The sequence below is a fragment of the Meleagris gallopavo genome, chromosome 8, assembly GCF_000146605.3.
Source record: "Meleagris gallopavo isolate NT-WF06-2002-E0010 breed Aviagen turkey brand Nicholas breeding stock chromosome 8, Turkey_5.1, whole genome shotgun sequence".
Classification (NCBI taxonomy): domain Eukaryota; kingdom Metazoa; phylum Chordata; class Aves; order Galliformes; family Phasianidae; genus Meleagris; species Meleagris gallopavo.
Window position 1 is genome coordinate 22,534,099 of NC_015018.2, and position 15,458 is coordinate 22,549,556.

At 45.4% G+C, this 15,458-nt stretch overlaps 1 protein-coding gene across 1 annotated transcript in view; it reads left to right on the forward strand.

The window, feature by feature from the left end:
• SUFU (SUFU negative regulator of hedgehog signaling) overlaps positions 1 to 15,458 on the forward strand; it is an 86,822-nt gene that overhangs the window by 648 nt on the left and 70,716 nt on the right. The window contains exons 3-4 of the mRNA XM_010714640.3: positions 7 to 68; positions 4,459 to 4,593. Of these exons, the coding sequence (XP_010712942.2) occupies positions 7 to 68; positions 4,459 to 4,593 (197 nt within the window). The remainder of the gene's footprint in view (positions 1 to 6; positions 69 to 4,458; positions 4,594 to 15,458) is intronic.

The following is a 15,458-nucleotide window of genomic DNA, read 5'->3' on the forward strand; positions in this document are numbered from 1 at the left end:
GGCGAGTGCCGCCGCCTGTACCCCGAGCAGCCCAACCCGCTGCAGGTCACCGCCATCCTCAAGTACTGGTGAGGCAGCCTGGGGCTGGCGGAGCGGCGGGGCCCGGCGCATTGTGTGGGGTTGGGAGATCTTCGTGTGCAGTTCCGAAGTCTTGCGTGGGACTCGGGGGGCCTTGCGTGGGGCTTGTGGGGCCTTCCGAGGAGCTGGGGGCCTCGCGTGGGGCTGAAGGGAGCGGTGGGATTTGAAGAGTGTTGGGGAAAACGGTGGAGCCGTGAGGAAGCGTTGGAGCCGATGGCCGTATGTGGAGTTGTGGGGAAGCGTTGGGCCCGGAGGGGTCACGGGCAAAGAGCGTTGGGGCTGAGGGCTCCGTGTGGGCTTTCAGGGGGGCTGGGGGGAGTGGGCGTTGCGTGGGGTCAGAGAGAGGCGCTGGGGCAGCAGAGGGTAGGAAGGTGAGGAGGCGGGGCGTTGGGTGCTGAATTTGGGAGGAGATGCGTTAGGAAGGTTTGTGCAGGCCTGGGGGTGTGATGGAATTGAGTGCAAGGGGCAACGTGCTGGGTGGAGGGAGGGCTGTGCTGGAGAGCTGAGGTTTGGGGGAGGAACTGGAGGTGGAGGAGGTGTTTCTGGGGTGCTACGGCTCTTCTCTGAGTGGGGATGGACTAGGTAGTGGGAGAAGGGAGCGTTTCCTCATCTCGGCAATTCGTGGGGGGGATGGGGTTTCTTCTCCTGGGCAGGAGGCTCAAACTGTGTGTGCTGACCTGGAGCTCGGGGTGCAAGTATGGCCCAATGTGTGCTGTGTGTGCGCCTGCAAACCTGAGAAACAGACGCAGCTTCTCTTGGCTGCACGTTGCCACGTGTTACCACAGACTGAGAATCTGTTGTTTCTTCCCATCCCCGCTGACACAGTGTCTGACACAGTATAACAGCAGTTGTTTATGAGAGAGAGTGGCATGAAGAAAGTACTTGGATGTTTAGCTAGATAAGTGTCTAGTATCTAGCCCCGTGGGAAGTTGTTCCTTTTGATTTTATCCTCATTCTGCTGCTTTGCCCTCTCTTCTGGATCAGAGGAGCATGATCAGGTGATCTTTTGAGTGTCTGTCTGGTGAACCATTGACTGGTTTCCAGTCCAGCACTTTGAAAAAATTTAGTTAAAGCTCAACTTGTACACTTGCAGTTCATTTTAACCCATGTGTCTTATTTGGCTCAATCCTGAGCAGCAGAATAATATTCTCTCTGTGCTCTGCTCTGACAGCCGCATTGTTGCTGTTGTTTTTTGAAGAAGTGCTTTTAATGAGCTTCAAGCAAGAAATATATCTTGGTCTGTGTTACTTAGAGCATTTTTAGTTAATCGCTTAAACTGGCAAAGTGAGCTGAGGTGATTTGTTTGTCATCTGCGTTGGTCAATGTTGCAGCACTACAGTGAGGGTCTGATCAGTTTTTTTACACCTGTTTCTACTCTGAGATGGGTGAGCTCAGTGAGCTTCCAACCACTGTGATTTGAGGGTCAGTGCTTACTTTTCTGTCATTGTCTTGGAGCAGTACTGGCCAGTGTGATGTCAGATTGGTGTGAGACAGAGAGATGGAGGTTTGTGATAGTGACTCAGCCTGTTTTTCCTCTCCCTTGTCCAGCTCAGGGGGCAAAGCCTGGAGTTTGATGCTCAAGGAGCTTGGGAAAAGGGCTTCTGCTGCAGCTTGATCTCCTCTGCCAGAGCTGCAAGATAAGGGCTGGTCTAGATGAAAAGAAACTGAGCTGAGCAAAGTTCTGTGCCTTGAGATAAATATTGTAATGTTAATCAGCTTTATAATTATAGCTATTGGTTTCTCTATTGTTAGCAGCAATTATTTTTGTTCAGGTAGCTGAAGCTGTGTTGTTGGCGTGCACAGCAGATCCTTCCTTTGTACAGCTGGAGAATCTTCAGGATCACATTCCCATTGAATGAGGGGGCTTAGCTGTGTGGGGTTTTTCATAGAACTAGCCTTTTTTTAACGTGATTTCCAGATCTTTGGGGAAAAATTCTGATTGTCATTGAAACTTCTTGGATGAGCTCCTGGCTATATTTATTTACCAGAAACGACCCCACGTAAAGCGTTCAGGGGAAATGAACTGGAAATTTTCTTTTTTTTTTTTTCTTTTTGGAGCCCTTTTCTCTGCCTGCTTTGGGTTTCTCCTGGACAAACACTTCAGCAACTCCTAACAGCATCCAGAGAAAGCTCTGTATGCAGATACAAATACCACTTTTCCCCTGAGGCTGCCTTTCTTTCTCTTGAATGAGCACAATGAATAGAGAATGCAACAAATTTGTACCATACCTGCAGCTTTGAAGTTGGGCTCTCTTTAATAAATTCCTCCAACGCTTCCAGCTCTTTGTGTGAACCCGCATACTGATATGTAGATGTGAGACGAGGTGAGCCCTGCAGGAGCGCTGTGGGCGGCAGGGCAGGACATACCCGGGCAGGAGTTGTTGGTGCAGCAGTAAAACCTGCCCCCAAATGGAGTAAGCTTGTGCCACAGCCCTTGTGGGGCCCTTCTGCCAGGGGTGAGATCTTGGCTGTGTTGGGGCTGCCTGAAGCCAGTGCAGGGTGCTCATGTGCTTGTACCTGTGCTGTGCTATGAAAGGATGGCTTAAGGGTTTGCCTGGTGTGTTGTCAGTGTCAGAACACGCGTGTCAGCTCCCATCTGGCTCATGTGACAGCTGAGGTGTTATTAAGCCCAATTTAGGAGCAGGTTTTGTGGGAAGGGGGAATGCTTGTTGCTTAGCAGGTGGGGATGTTTTCCCTTTGTTTGGGAAACCTATGTGTCAGCTCTGAGAACTTGCTCATGTTTTGCACTCTGTTGATTGCTGTATTGAGCAGTCTTGCTCTGAAGCCTTCCACTCAGGTAGCTTTGTTTGAGGGATCTGCATGCTTGTGTTGCTCGTTTCCCTCAGAAGAATGGGGCCATGCGCTTCTGCCCAGCTTGAGAATATTTTAGAACCAGGCACGGGGGAAAATCAACACTTGCAATTTCCCAGGTAGGTTTTCTTGCAAACACTGCGCTGGGAAGATGGCCTGGACCCCATTAACACTTCATGGGGTGCAGGGGCTCTGAGATGTGTGTGAAGATGGACCCCGTATGCCATGTTTTATGGATACTGTGGGTGTGTCCAAGCTGGGATTCCTTTGGTCTTAGTCCCATTGCTCTGGGCAGGATGCTCACTGCTTCAACCCATGCTTCTCATGGCTGCATCGCTGGCCAGTCCCAGGATGCCAGAGCTAGCCTGGTGTGACTTGCAAGGAAGGAAATTGTGAGGGACTGTCAGCTCTATGCCCCTTCTGGCCAAAATCAGGAGAATTGCAATTAGTGCTTTGCTCTTTGATAGCCCTAGAACTCCCTTGCAGGACAGGGTGCCTGCATCCAGATGTGGGCGTAAACACTTCCAGCATCCTGGAGCGTGCTGCTGTGACTATTTCTTCCCAAGTCTGCTGTTATTTGATATAAGGCAATAGTACTTTAATCGTGGCAGAAAATTGAGGTGTTTGTATACTTTTCATGCAGTGGGTCTGGTGCGCAGAACGAAATGCAAACCTCCAGGGCAAGAGAGGGACATTTAGGTATGCCTTGAAACCTGTAAATGGCAGTGCTGGGATCTGTGCAGGTGCTGTATTGATGGTAATTAAGCTAACAGGTAGTTTAAATGAAAGTGGTGTTCTTTGTTTAGATTTTCTCATTTTGAGCAGTTGGGAGTGTTTTGCTGGAGGAGGAGAAGAATTGGATACAGAAGGCAGTTTCACTTCTCTCCTGTTCCATGGCTGCAGGGCACTTAGCAAGTCGAGCACTGGGTTTTGCCAGCATGGCCACCACGTCCCCCTGTCCCTGGGTAGCAGGTGGCTGCCAGGCTCCTCTGGTGGCCGAGTCACCAGCCTTGTGCTGCAGCAGAGCCTGCACTCACCTTTTGCTCCTTCTTGATTTATGCAGCTCATGCATTATACAGGTGCTAGTACTGTCTCTAAATCAATGTTTTCTCTGCTCTTTTAACTGTCATGTCTGCGTTCAGAGCTATGATTACTTTCTTCAGAACTTAGATGTTTCAAATTGTGCTTTGAGGAATAGCGTTTTGTTTTTCAGCGAGGTATGTACCTCTGGCCTGAATTAAGAGCTTTTAGTGTATATACAGCTATTGCTCTTTTACAGCTATAATCTTGTGATTGTTTTGAGGAGATTTTAATATGATTTTCCAGAGGCTTTCATGCTTTAATGTTAAAAACATTGTAGTATGTTGCACACATGCACTTTGCCTTCCTGTGCTTGGAGCTTTCTGGACTTAACCCAACTTCTTCTTTTTTTTTTAAGAGTAATTTGATCATGCAAATCTTATTTTTGTCACTAGTTGTGATTTTAAGCAGATCTCTTAGAGCATCTATGCAGACTTCTTTGTCTTGAATAAACTGATTTACCTAAGAATCTTTCTGATTTTAATGCAGGTTGGGGGGACCTGATCCTCTGGACTACGTTAGCATGTACAGAAACATAGGAAACCCAGCGCTGAACGTTCCTGAGCACTGGCACTATGTCAGCTTTGGGTTAAGTGACTTGTATGGAGACAACAGAGTACATGAGTAAGTATTATCCAAGTCCTATTGCTGTGCTGAGTTCTGTGTCACATTTGGGGAATGTAGGTAAAACCCTGGCCTGCTGTTTATATTATTTGAACAGCTGTTTTTCAGCTGAGAATACTGTAGGCCACGGTAAGGGGTGACGTATGCCTGTTCTTGGATGTAGAAGAGTTACTGTGCTCCCCTCCCTGGACTTTGCATGCAATATATTTCCTTGTTAGTGTTAAAAAGTTGAGTGATTTCTGCATGTTTGTGTTGCTTCGTGTTTTTGTTTCTGTTTTTTTTTTTAACTCGTAGGGAAGCTTTTTTTTCCCCCTTAAACTGAATGTCTTGTGTTTTTCCACTCTTGGTAATCTGCTGTTTATATGCTTAAATTCTGATCCCTCCCTGTGCATGCTTAGTGACTTACTCTGCAAAACTGCTGTCAGGGCATTTTTCCTACTGCTGGCACAGCAGTGTTGCTGTCAGCAAGTGAACTGTCACCCCAGTGGCTACTCTGTGAAGTGTGAGTCTATCATAACAGAAGTATAATCAAGTCATTATCTTAGCCTGTTGGTATGAGCGGTCTTTATCAGGTGTTCTGTGTCAGATCAGGCAGTCAACATGATCTAACCTTACCTCTGTCTTTCTTTTGCTGACTTTGCTCCTTGACTCCAGTAAAGTGAGTGGTTGACACCACACTTTCACAGTCTTGGAACATAACTCTTTTAAGTCTTTTAACCAGGCAGAAATGTCAGAAGGTTTATTCTGTTAATGTTTAGTTAAACGGCCTTGTGCTGTCTTGCGGTTGCAGGCTAAATATCCACCATAAATGGTGCAACAAAAGTCCAGATTTGTTCATCCAAGCTTTTCCTCTTCTGCTCATTTTAGTTTAGTTAAGTTTCAGCCAGCAGGTTGTGTTCTGTTTTACCTGGGTGCTTCTGTGTGCAACATAAACAGTCAAGCAGTTCTTTAACCGTACCTATGTCCTTAAGGCAGTTTCTTCTGTTTGTGGATACAAGTCTGCTTTTCAGAAATCAAGTCTTTTAAAACTGGAGTTTGCACAGAAACCTTGTGTCACTGAGACCTTCCTGGGGCATTTTAACCAAAACATCTGGCAACAAACTCCATTCGTTATTTTCTGGGGCGGAGAAAGGGTAGAGCAAACGAAAGAAATGAAGTTAAAGGTTTCCTTCCCTTGCTTTCACAAGAGATGTAGCCATGAACATGCAGGCTTTCGTGTGATGCCTTTGTACTCAAATCATGAGATTTCATCTTTACCACTGAAAATGTGAGGTTGCCAAGATTAGGCAACCTGTGTTTTCCAGCCTCATTCTACTGGAAGTTAATTTTGGAGGGCCTAAGTGCTGTGCTGACTTCCTCTTTTTGGTGGCTTGTCAGCCTGAAGATTTCTCATGGTGAGACTCTTCTCTTTAATCGGGCCTGGTTTGCAGAGAGAGCAGCAACAGGCCGTGGGAATCTCTGCTGAAGGCATGAAGAGTGAGGAATGGCTTAATGTGTTTTTAGGAATGAAGAGGCAAGATAAGTAAGGACAAAGCCTCTTGTGACACATGCTTTGGTTTCTCAGTCCCAGTGCTCTCTGCTAGACTACAGCCTGTTGTTCTGATGTGGAGAACTTGGGAGTGAAAGTGTTACATAGGTATGTCACAATCTTGAAAAACTTACACGAATGAGACCACCAAACTCTTCATGCTGTCATATAACTTGATTTGGATTCAGTCTGAGATAATGGAGGGTACCTTATGCTGGTTGCAGTGTCTGGGAATTAAAAAATTCTAGACATGAGTCTATGCTCTGTGCCAGTGGTGAGCTGGAGCTGCACCGCTTTTCCCCCTGCTTTGGCAGGAACCTGTCAAGCACAGAGCCACTAATCACTGTCAGTGATTTCTGTGCCCTGTGTACACGTGTGCATTTCTCTGTGGGCTGGAGCAAGGCATCTCTGTGTCAGTTGTCCTGTGAGGTTCAGCTGGCTGCAGTTTGTCACCTTTAGTTTAGCCTCAGTCTTGGAGCTAGAAAACTTAATGTTGCATGTGCTGTCAAGAAGATTGCCTCTGCCTTTGTTACAAATAATCTTACTACACAATTATGGATGTGGTAAAGCTGTTGAAACCTACACATCTCTTGAATGCTGAGCCTGAAATTACCAGCTGGTGGTTAAGCACTGAGGGTGGATAAACAGAGCTCAGCACCCACCAGTAATTCTTGTTCCCAGCAGCAGTCTCTGCCAGCTGCTCACAAAACACGACTGCTGCATGGACTGCATGCCACCAGACTGGCACTGCATGCCATGCTTACAGGATTGTGGTGGGTTTTGTGTATACTCAAGAAGCTCTCCTTTTTCAGGAGGAAATGTACTGAAGCCCATGTTTCATGCTGTGGGTAATGGCCTCTGTTGCTCAAAGCACTTTGGAGTTGTGCTGTCTCAGGTAAAAGCATCCTGCAGGATGGTTGGCAACAGGGCAGGGTGACAGGCACATCATTTTAGTCTTTACAGGATTTCCTTTAAAGCTGGTGCAACAATGAGCTCTGTTCAGCTGCGCTGGCCACTGGAGATAGCTGTGTGGCTGTTTATTTGTTTTCCAACTCTCTGAAAGAGCGTGGAACTGGACCTGCTTATGACAGACAGAAAGACTGTGGCAACAGAGGCATGTTTCCGTAACCTCACTGCCTTTCATCCTTCAGAAGGGGACAGACAGTACACTGCCAAGTGCCATGTTCATCTCCTGCTTGACTTTGGATAACACATGGCTTATTTCTTGTGGACCTCTTCTGGCAATACAGGACAATCTAAACCAACTACAATGAGTGTTAAATGAGAACAACTTTCTGATGATTATTTTGAGTGAACTGGGGCTGAGTTGGAGGCCCCTATATTTTTATTTATAATGAAATAGCAAACAGATGTAGCGTGTAACATGAAAATGTTGACTTTAATTTATATTTTTAATAAGAACCTGAAAAGTCTGAAGTGGAGCTCTCCTTGTGCCTCCTTGTTGACAGATTTATTTTCAGTTAAAACAGCACTATTTCCTGCTCTGCTTAAATGTCAGCTATGCTCTGCTTATAGAACTCTGGCCTGTTCTTAACAGTCCACAGAATAGCCTGGAAGAAATCTACAAATTTCAAGTGGGGAAACCTTTTTCATTTAAAAACACTCAGTGTGTCATGGTATAATGGCAACCATGACACCAGCTGTGCTGAGCTGATTGCTCTAAAAATCCTAAATCATGACATCATGACAGCACTGGGGAACTGCAGGCCTTTCTGCGGGATTTCATGCCAAGCTGTCTGCATGGCAATAAGTCTCTCCATTCAAGCATGCTACACAAGTTGAGTGGCAGCAGAAATCCTTTTGGGATATTTTTGCAAGTTGTTTCTCTCTCTCTCCCTCTCTCTCTCTCTTTTTTTTTTTTTAAGTTCTTCTGTCTACTTTAAAATCAAAACTGGTATGTAAGTTCTTGAATCCATTCAGCAGGGTTAGAGTAGAGCTTTTGCTTTTTCCTGACTGTTTTTGCTTTTTGAATGAGATTCTTCACTGCAGTGACCGATGAGTGGGTAAGGTGTGAAGTCACAGATGGGCTGGGTCCTGCTCCCTTTGCATCCTGTCTGGCAGTAACTGCCCTGCAGCAGAGCTAGCAGCAGAGGACCTGTCTCTGTGCATTGGGGACCTGGTGCTTCCTGCAGCTTCCAATCCTGACAGTGACTTCTGGCTGTGCGGAGAACAGGCATCAGAGGAAATTGGCTTCAGTAATTGGAAGTGGATTCAGGCTCTATCGGTGGCATTGCCAGCTTTGGCTGCTGTGGTGCCGTGACATGCTCTGGCCCCTGGCTGTGCTGGCAGAGGTTATCAGTGCATCCCAGGGAGCACAAAGGCTGTGTGTTTTTTCACCAGTCTGCCTTCTGTATCTATTTTACAGGTCAAGGTTGAATCTCCAGTAAACTATTCCTATAGTTCCCCAAGTACTCATTCTTTTTGTTAACGATTTTTAAAGTGCATAGAATGTTAGAATCACGATGTGATATGGTTACTGAAAACTTTGAATAGCCTTATTTGTATTAAAATTGCAAGGTTGTTACTCAGAGCCACAACAGAAAGCAAAACTGAAATTGTGGCTAGGTTATGAGATAAGCTTTGTACTTGCAGCCTTCCCGCATCCTGGGAAGAAACATGCCAGCTGTGTTTTGATGTTTAGCCTTTTGTGTAAATCCCAATAATTGAGTTTCCTGATCTACACAAACTTCATATCGACATCGTGTTTTTTCTTTTTTTTCTTTTTTTTCTTTCTGGCAGCTTGTTAGGAGGCTAAGTGCAGTATTCCATTTGCATAAAGCCAGAAAGATTACAGCTGCCTTCATCTCTGATACAGATGCATGGTACCACCTGCCGAGACAACAGGTTCCAGCTTGCTGTGGCCCTTTTGATTTACACTGCTTCCCATTGGGATCGGGAAGGAGCGGTGCATGCCGGGGAGAACGTGTTGTCTCTGTGGGTGGTGCCTCCCTATTAGAGGTAAGGGTAAGCATGAGCCTTTCATGATCTCCCATCCAGCTTGTGTTCTGCTGGCGTGTATAGATCCTTTGAATGACCTTAACTTGTAAAGGGGCAAGGATGCTTGTTAGAGCTGGGAGGAAGAAAAAGGAGTGCAAAACTGGATCAGGTAACAAATGCGAGGCTTGCAGAGGGGTGGATGTTTTCTGGAAGGCTTTTTCCAACTATGAAAAGAGTTTGAAAAGAGTATTTAGAAAATAGCCTGAAAGTTGGAATGAGTGCTCTCTTTCTTTGAGTGCGTGCTGGCTTCTCTTTTGAGCCTGCATGAATATAGGATGGAGTGGTGCTGACAGCTGTCACTTCAGTGGCCTCTTAGTTCTGTAGCCTTTCATAAATTCAAAAGCTTGCTGCCAGCCTTTAGCCTTAAATTTTGGTATTTAATGGGTCTGTAAGTGCTTTATAAAGCACGTGCCCAAAGCACCTCTGAAATATTACACCAAAGTCCAAGGTGACTGTGAACTTCTTTTAAATGGTGGAGATGACTCTGCCCTTCTTTGTTTTATGAAAATGCAGTAAAATAAAGGACTTTTCAGAAGACAGTGAATTAGAGTGGTGGTGGTTGTTATGGATTGGTATTTCAGAGAATGTTTTGAAGCAACTCTTGTAGAATACAGCATATCTTAGAGGAGAAATAAAAGATCAAATCATACTGGGAGCTGAGCCTGAAATTCCAGGAAAATTATTAAAAACCCAAGGTTTTCTTCCGTCTTTCGTGACATCCAGTTTCTTTTAAATGTGCATACTTCACATAGAGGAACCTGAGGACTTGCTCTGAAATAACAGCAGAGTGGTGCAAGCCCTCTCTCCTCATCCTCACCTTGCTTCCTTAGGCTGTTAGCTCTGAAGGAAAATGACACCTGCTCAGTAAGGGCTGACTGCTTGGTACCACTTCAGCACACGGAAAAAGGAAGCAAGATTGAGTTCTAGGGACAGATTTTCTGAGGACCTTCTGGGTACTGTTCCTGGAGATAGAGTATCTGCCCCAGCTAAAGGGAGTGACGTGGGAAATGACACTGGTAAGCTTCAGTGAAAGGAGCTACAAGAGTTAAGGCTGGAGAAGGGAGAGCTCAAGGTGGGCACTGAGCTCTCAGTGTTCTTTTTCTTCTTGATTCTGTTGTCTGGCAGAGTCTGACCCCAGATGTAACGCTTGCTTTTCTGTTTAGTCTTCTTTCTGAGATAGCGGAGAGAGGAAGTTTCATGGAGTAGGAAGGGAGAGGGCACAGAATTGCAGAGTTCTATGACCAGAAAAAAGAATTTCCTTTTAGTAATAGGTTACGTAAGATGCCATCAGAGTTGAAATGAGTAATTTGAGCTGCAGGGGGTCAATAAGGTCCATATTTTGATGAATTTATCTTGTGCTTGGATTTTTTACATGCCTACAAATGTATGAACTAATCTGAGTTTTTTCCAGAATTCCAAAATACTTGTGAAGGCTCTCACTTTTGTGCATCTCTCGTGTCTGGAAGTATAGCCGTGCTTCCACTGCTAGGTCTATAGATCCATTTTTCTGTTTCTGCCTACACATGGTGGTATTGGGACACGTCTTATTTTGAAGAGCCTTGAGCGTGACTAATGAGTTGAACGCTTTGGAGACATTGTAAAAATGCACAAGTGTGACCATGAAGGATTCAAATCCAGATCTCCCAGGCCAAAGCCAGTGAAAGCATCGTGCCTGTTCACACATCCCATTGGCCACGTCCCTCTGATGATGGAGGCAGTGCAGTAGGACGCGGAGTTGTTTTTCAGCTGGAGGCAGACCTCCCTTGAAGCAGTGGTCACCATGGGGAAACCTATTTTTCTCTCCTCCCAGGCGGAGTGCACTTGGCTTCCAAATGCCGTTTGCTGGAGGTGGTTAGCACCGTTAATAATGTGGATGATGCAGGCCACCTACAGAGAGGTCTGCTTTGTGCTGCTGTGTATCTGCGTGTGGAGCTCGTGGGACCAGAGCACGCTTGAACTGTGCTAGATTTGGAAATAGTTCTGTGAAGCATCGAAGGAAATTCGTTTAACGTTTACAGCAAAGTAGTTGAATTTACAAGGCCGGCTGTTTTCAATAAAAAAAGAAAAGGTTGGATGTAAGTTTACAGCTGAGCACTGTTGAAGCCCAGGTTTTTGTGCAGTAGCACATCTGTGTGTGCGTCCTGTTAAGCTGAGCCCCCGCTGCCATGTGGGGATGGGGCACAGTGCTCGAACGGGACGGCTCCTTTCTGTCAGCAGAGCTGCGTGTATGGTCTGCTGTATGGGAGGAGAGCTGGCCCCTCTCATCTCACAGCTGGGTTCGTGCAGAGCGCGGCAGGAGGGCTCTCACGCTTGGCCTGCTGGGAACGGGAGTGACTGGGGATCAAGCCTGGGTCTTCCTGTGTGAGATTGTTTAATTTGATAAGGATTGTTTTAGGATGTTCTAAAAAGCAATAATTAAAAGATAGGGTTGTTTTTTCTCTGTGGGATGCGAAGGTAAAAGCGTTTCATAAGCCATGTGGCCAGTCCAGCTGTGAGATCAAAGGGAATTTGATTTTTTTATCCTCTTGCTTGCTGGAAGAACGATACCAACAAAATGAATGTTTGAAGAGATGCATCTAAATGTTGTTATTCAGACCTAATCCCCCTTTTTCCTCAGTGCAGACTCCACTTTGGGAACATGCCTTGCTAACTACCACAATGCTAGGATATTTTGTCTGCATCTTGATGGGACAGTTTGATTACCAGATTTATTTTAGAAGTTGATCAGCATTTCTCTCCCCTAAGCTGCACGGTGGTTACTGAACTCGTCTGCTTTTCTACTGTCATCTCAGTTTTGAATCGAGCCCCAGTAGGCAGTGACACCAGGCTAACAAAAGCGGGCTGTAAATCTTTGGTGGTCTCCATTCACATGGCACTCTCTTTCCTGGACAAAGGGGTGCCACGCTGCCTCCAGGGATGGTGAACAAGGGCTGGATGTCTTGGGGGAGGCATCTGGGACAAAGCTATTTGGGTAGATGGGATGCCACCTGACAAAGGGGCTGAGGTTTAAAGAGGGATTCTGTTAGGGCTCTTAAGAACAAAAAGCACACCAAAAGAAACCACAACTGAAAACTACTTTTGCAGGATGTGACCAGGGTGGGAGGAGGTGAAGGGGGACTCAGCCATTCTTGGGGAGCTCTGATTTAAACCCAGAGGGCAGAAACAAGGGAAGGAGGGAAGGATGCACAGATGGCTCATTGTTTTGTCTCTCTTGGCATTCTTGCACTGCCAAAGCAAAGGGCAATTGTTTTTAAAATCCCTGTTGCAAAGGAAGCTGTTTACTTTTCAGCTTTTGCTCATCCCTGAAGATACAAACTGTAAACCAGTGGGGCTAGACATTGTCACTCTCTTGTTTTGGAGGGCAGTGCTCTGACCAAAGGCACGGAGCAGCTGTCAGGCAGCATCACTCTGTAGGGGACCAGTAAGGAGCTGCAGCAGCCAGGGAGTGCAGGAGGCAAGGGGATGCACAATGGGGACTGGTGCAGAGCAAGTACCCAAGTGATGAAACGTGGCATAAACCTGCAGCCATACCCAGCGTGCAGTATAGTCCTCTTACAGCATTTTATTTTTTGTAGCAGATGATTTGTTAGTGCAGAGCAATGGTCTGCCATTCCTATACTGTTATTCTCTCTACTGGTGCTGCTCCTTCCCCCGCCTCCCCTGTGGATTGTTGTGGCCTTTCTGGAGCAGGGGCCTTTTTTGGCATAGTCGACAAAAATAAACCATAAAGGCTGCTGTTGTTATGAATAAGGCTCAACGGGGGAATTTTAGCAGTAGAACTACAGCAATATAATTATACTGGTAGACTGGTTACAGTAAATTTCCTCATGAAGACAAGCCTTAAGTTGACATTTCCTAGCTAAGTTGAATCCATATGTATAATGTTATTACACAAAAAATAATGTGTCTCTGGGCCTTGAATTCTTTTTTACCCAGAAGAGTAATGTTAAGCAGAAAAGCAAAGAGGTTTGTGTTCAGAGATGGATGGGGATTTTCTGTAACAGAACTGCCGTGATGAGTTGGATGCTGAACTTTGTTTTACTGTGTAGGTTATTCCTTGGAAATCAAGCAGGAGCATAAGGAGTACTTGTGCTTCTTGTACCAAAACCGACGTGGTACTGAAGCATGCAGTAAGTTAACATCTCCTAGCTTCACTCCTGTTAGTAAGAGAAGTTGATCCAGTGTGCAGTTTCCATAACTGGTTTGGCTGAGAGGCACAACAGTTTACCTTTAGGTGTAATCCTGGCTCCCTATGAAATGAGGAGGGGAAAAAATGTTTTTTCCTCCCTTGCTTGTCTTAAAGAGGCCAAGATTTATTTTATTCTCTTGTGTTTGTTTTGGTTTTAATCTTGCAGCAGGTAGAGTATGTGTAGTGTTTTTGTAAGTCAAGTATTTATTCCTAAAAATCAAAAATATCAGCCTTAAATGTCTGCTTCTGGAAGGTTCTAACTAAGTTTCTAAACTTCCAAAGGAATGATAGTCTTTCAGGAGAAGCTTAACACTTAATGGCAGATTAATAAAAAAACTAATAATAATACAGTGGACTTTTCCTTGCAGCTGTCTCTTTTTTCTTTTTTTTTCCTTCCCTTTTGGGAACCTTTCATCAGTGATGTGGGATGCTCTTTTCCCTGGAATTACAGCTCATCCCCCAAGGTTGTTTCCATACTGTTGAGTTGGTTAAAACTTCTGATGGTGCTCATTAGTATTTTTCTAATTTTTTTAATGCACTCTTTGCAACGAAGTAAGACCAGGTACCACCTCAGCAAGTAAGGAAGCGTCTTAATTTCTGTAGCTAATGAAGTAAAACATCAAGGCTTGGGTTCCAGATCCAGTAGGTAACACAGCTATTTAATCTCCAGTTGAAATTTGGCCTTCAGTTTCCTCAGAGCTCCTAAACACCTTTTGTGCTTTAAGCTCATTGGTTGCACTGCTGAGAACTTAATCGTACAGGAATCTTAAAATGTGCTGAAGGCTCTGATGAAGTTGTTTCCTATGTTTTTCTTTTATCCCTGCTCTTAAACCAGTGGCGAAGTAACGGGAGTAATGCTGTGGTACGTTTATACTCTATGTAACCTGTTGGAGCCTGAGATTTCTAGGCAGTGCTGCAAACAGCCAACTAGCTGTAGCTGTCAGTGTAGTTTCTAGCTTGGGGTTTTTCTCTTATTCTTTCCACCCTCTGCGTACTGCTTTTGAAAGCCTCCTTTGTTATGCGAATGGATTCCTCCCAGCAGCTGCAGAACTTTCCACAGTAGGAGCTAGGAAGGAGCCAGCAGACACTGCGAGGAAAGCCGGTGCCCTTTTTGCAGCTGCTCACAGCAGTGCTGTCCTCCCCAGCCACGCTGACTGCCGCTGGCCTTTCAGTTACGTCCTCTCAGAGCCGAGCCGCTAGGTGAAGTTTTTGAGATATTTGAAGTTTATTTTTTTAACTAGCTATTCTGTGCAGCCCTCTAATCACTTGATTTCATATGGGTATTTTTTTGAATGTATGTTTTGGAAAACAGAAAGGCGGAATGATTCGGTCTTGTTAGTTTGGTGGTGGCTGGAGTAGGAGATCAAACCATTGCCAGCTGGTGCGGCAGCATCGTTGTGCCACAATACAGAACATAAGAAGAGTACTGCCCTCACGTAGACATCTTTTTGCTGGGGTAAAGGGTGACGTATTCCATGCAGCCTCCTGTTTCATATTTTGGTGTTTTAGTCATTTCCCACTTTCAGTATTTGCTCATGCTGTGTAGAATATGGAGTTAATTTCCCAGCTTTTCTGTGACCTTTACAGCCAGAATATACAAGCAGTTACTATATCATCAGTGTGTCACATTACCATCTGAAGTGGGGAAACAGTGTTACTTTACATACTACAGAATGAAATTCTGAAGGAACTCAAAGTAACTTGTGGAGGATGGCAGGGTGGTTGCACTACCCTGTGCTCCCAGATGCTGTTTCAGGACTGCAGAAGTATTGTGCCGCTCCTTGCTTAGTGCTAATAACTAAGCAGATCTCTTTGGCACTGACAGACCGTTACAGCCTTCTGCCCTTAATCTGCACGCATACTGTTCGTGCAGGTGTGACTGTGTGCTGGCACTCTCCAGAATGAGGGGATAATGCTTCCAAGCCCCTATGGCTCAAAGGGACTAACTCCAGCAGTGAAGCAGAATCCTGTCCTTCCTTCAGATACCACTACTTTCATGGCAGGGATAGCCAAACCTCAAGAAGCAACCCCTAAGTTGCCTTCATTTGCAGCTGAGCACATTAAAGTAACCTGAAAACTGACAGTGGTTTACTTCAAGCCTCGTTCTGGGGCTTGAACTGGTTCACATGT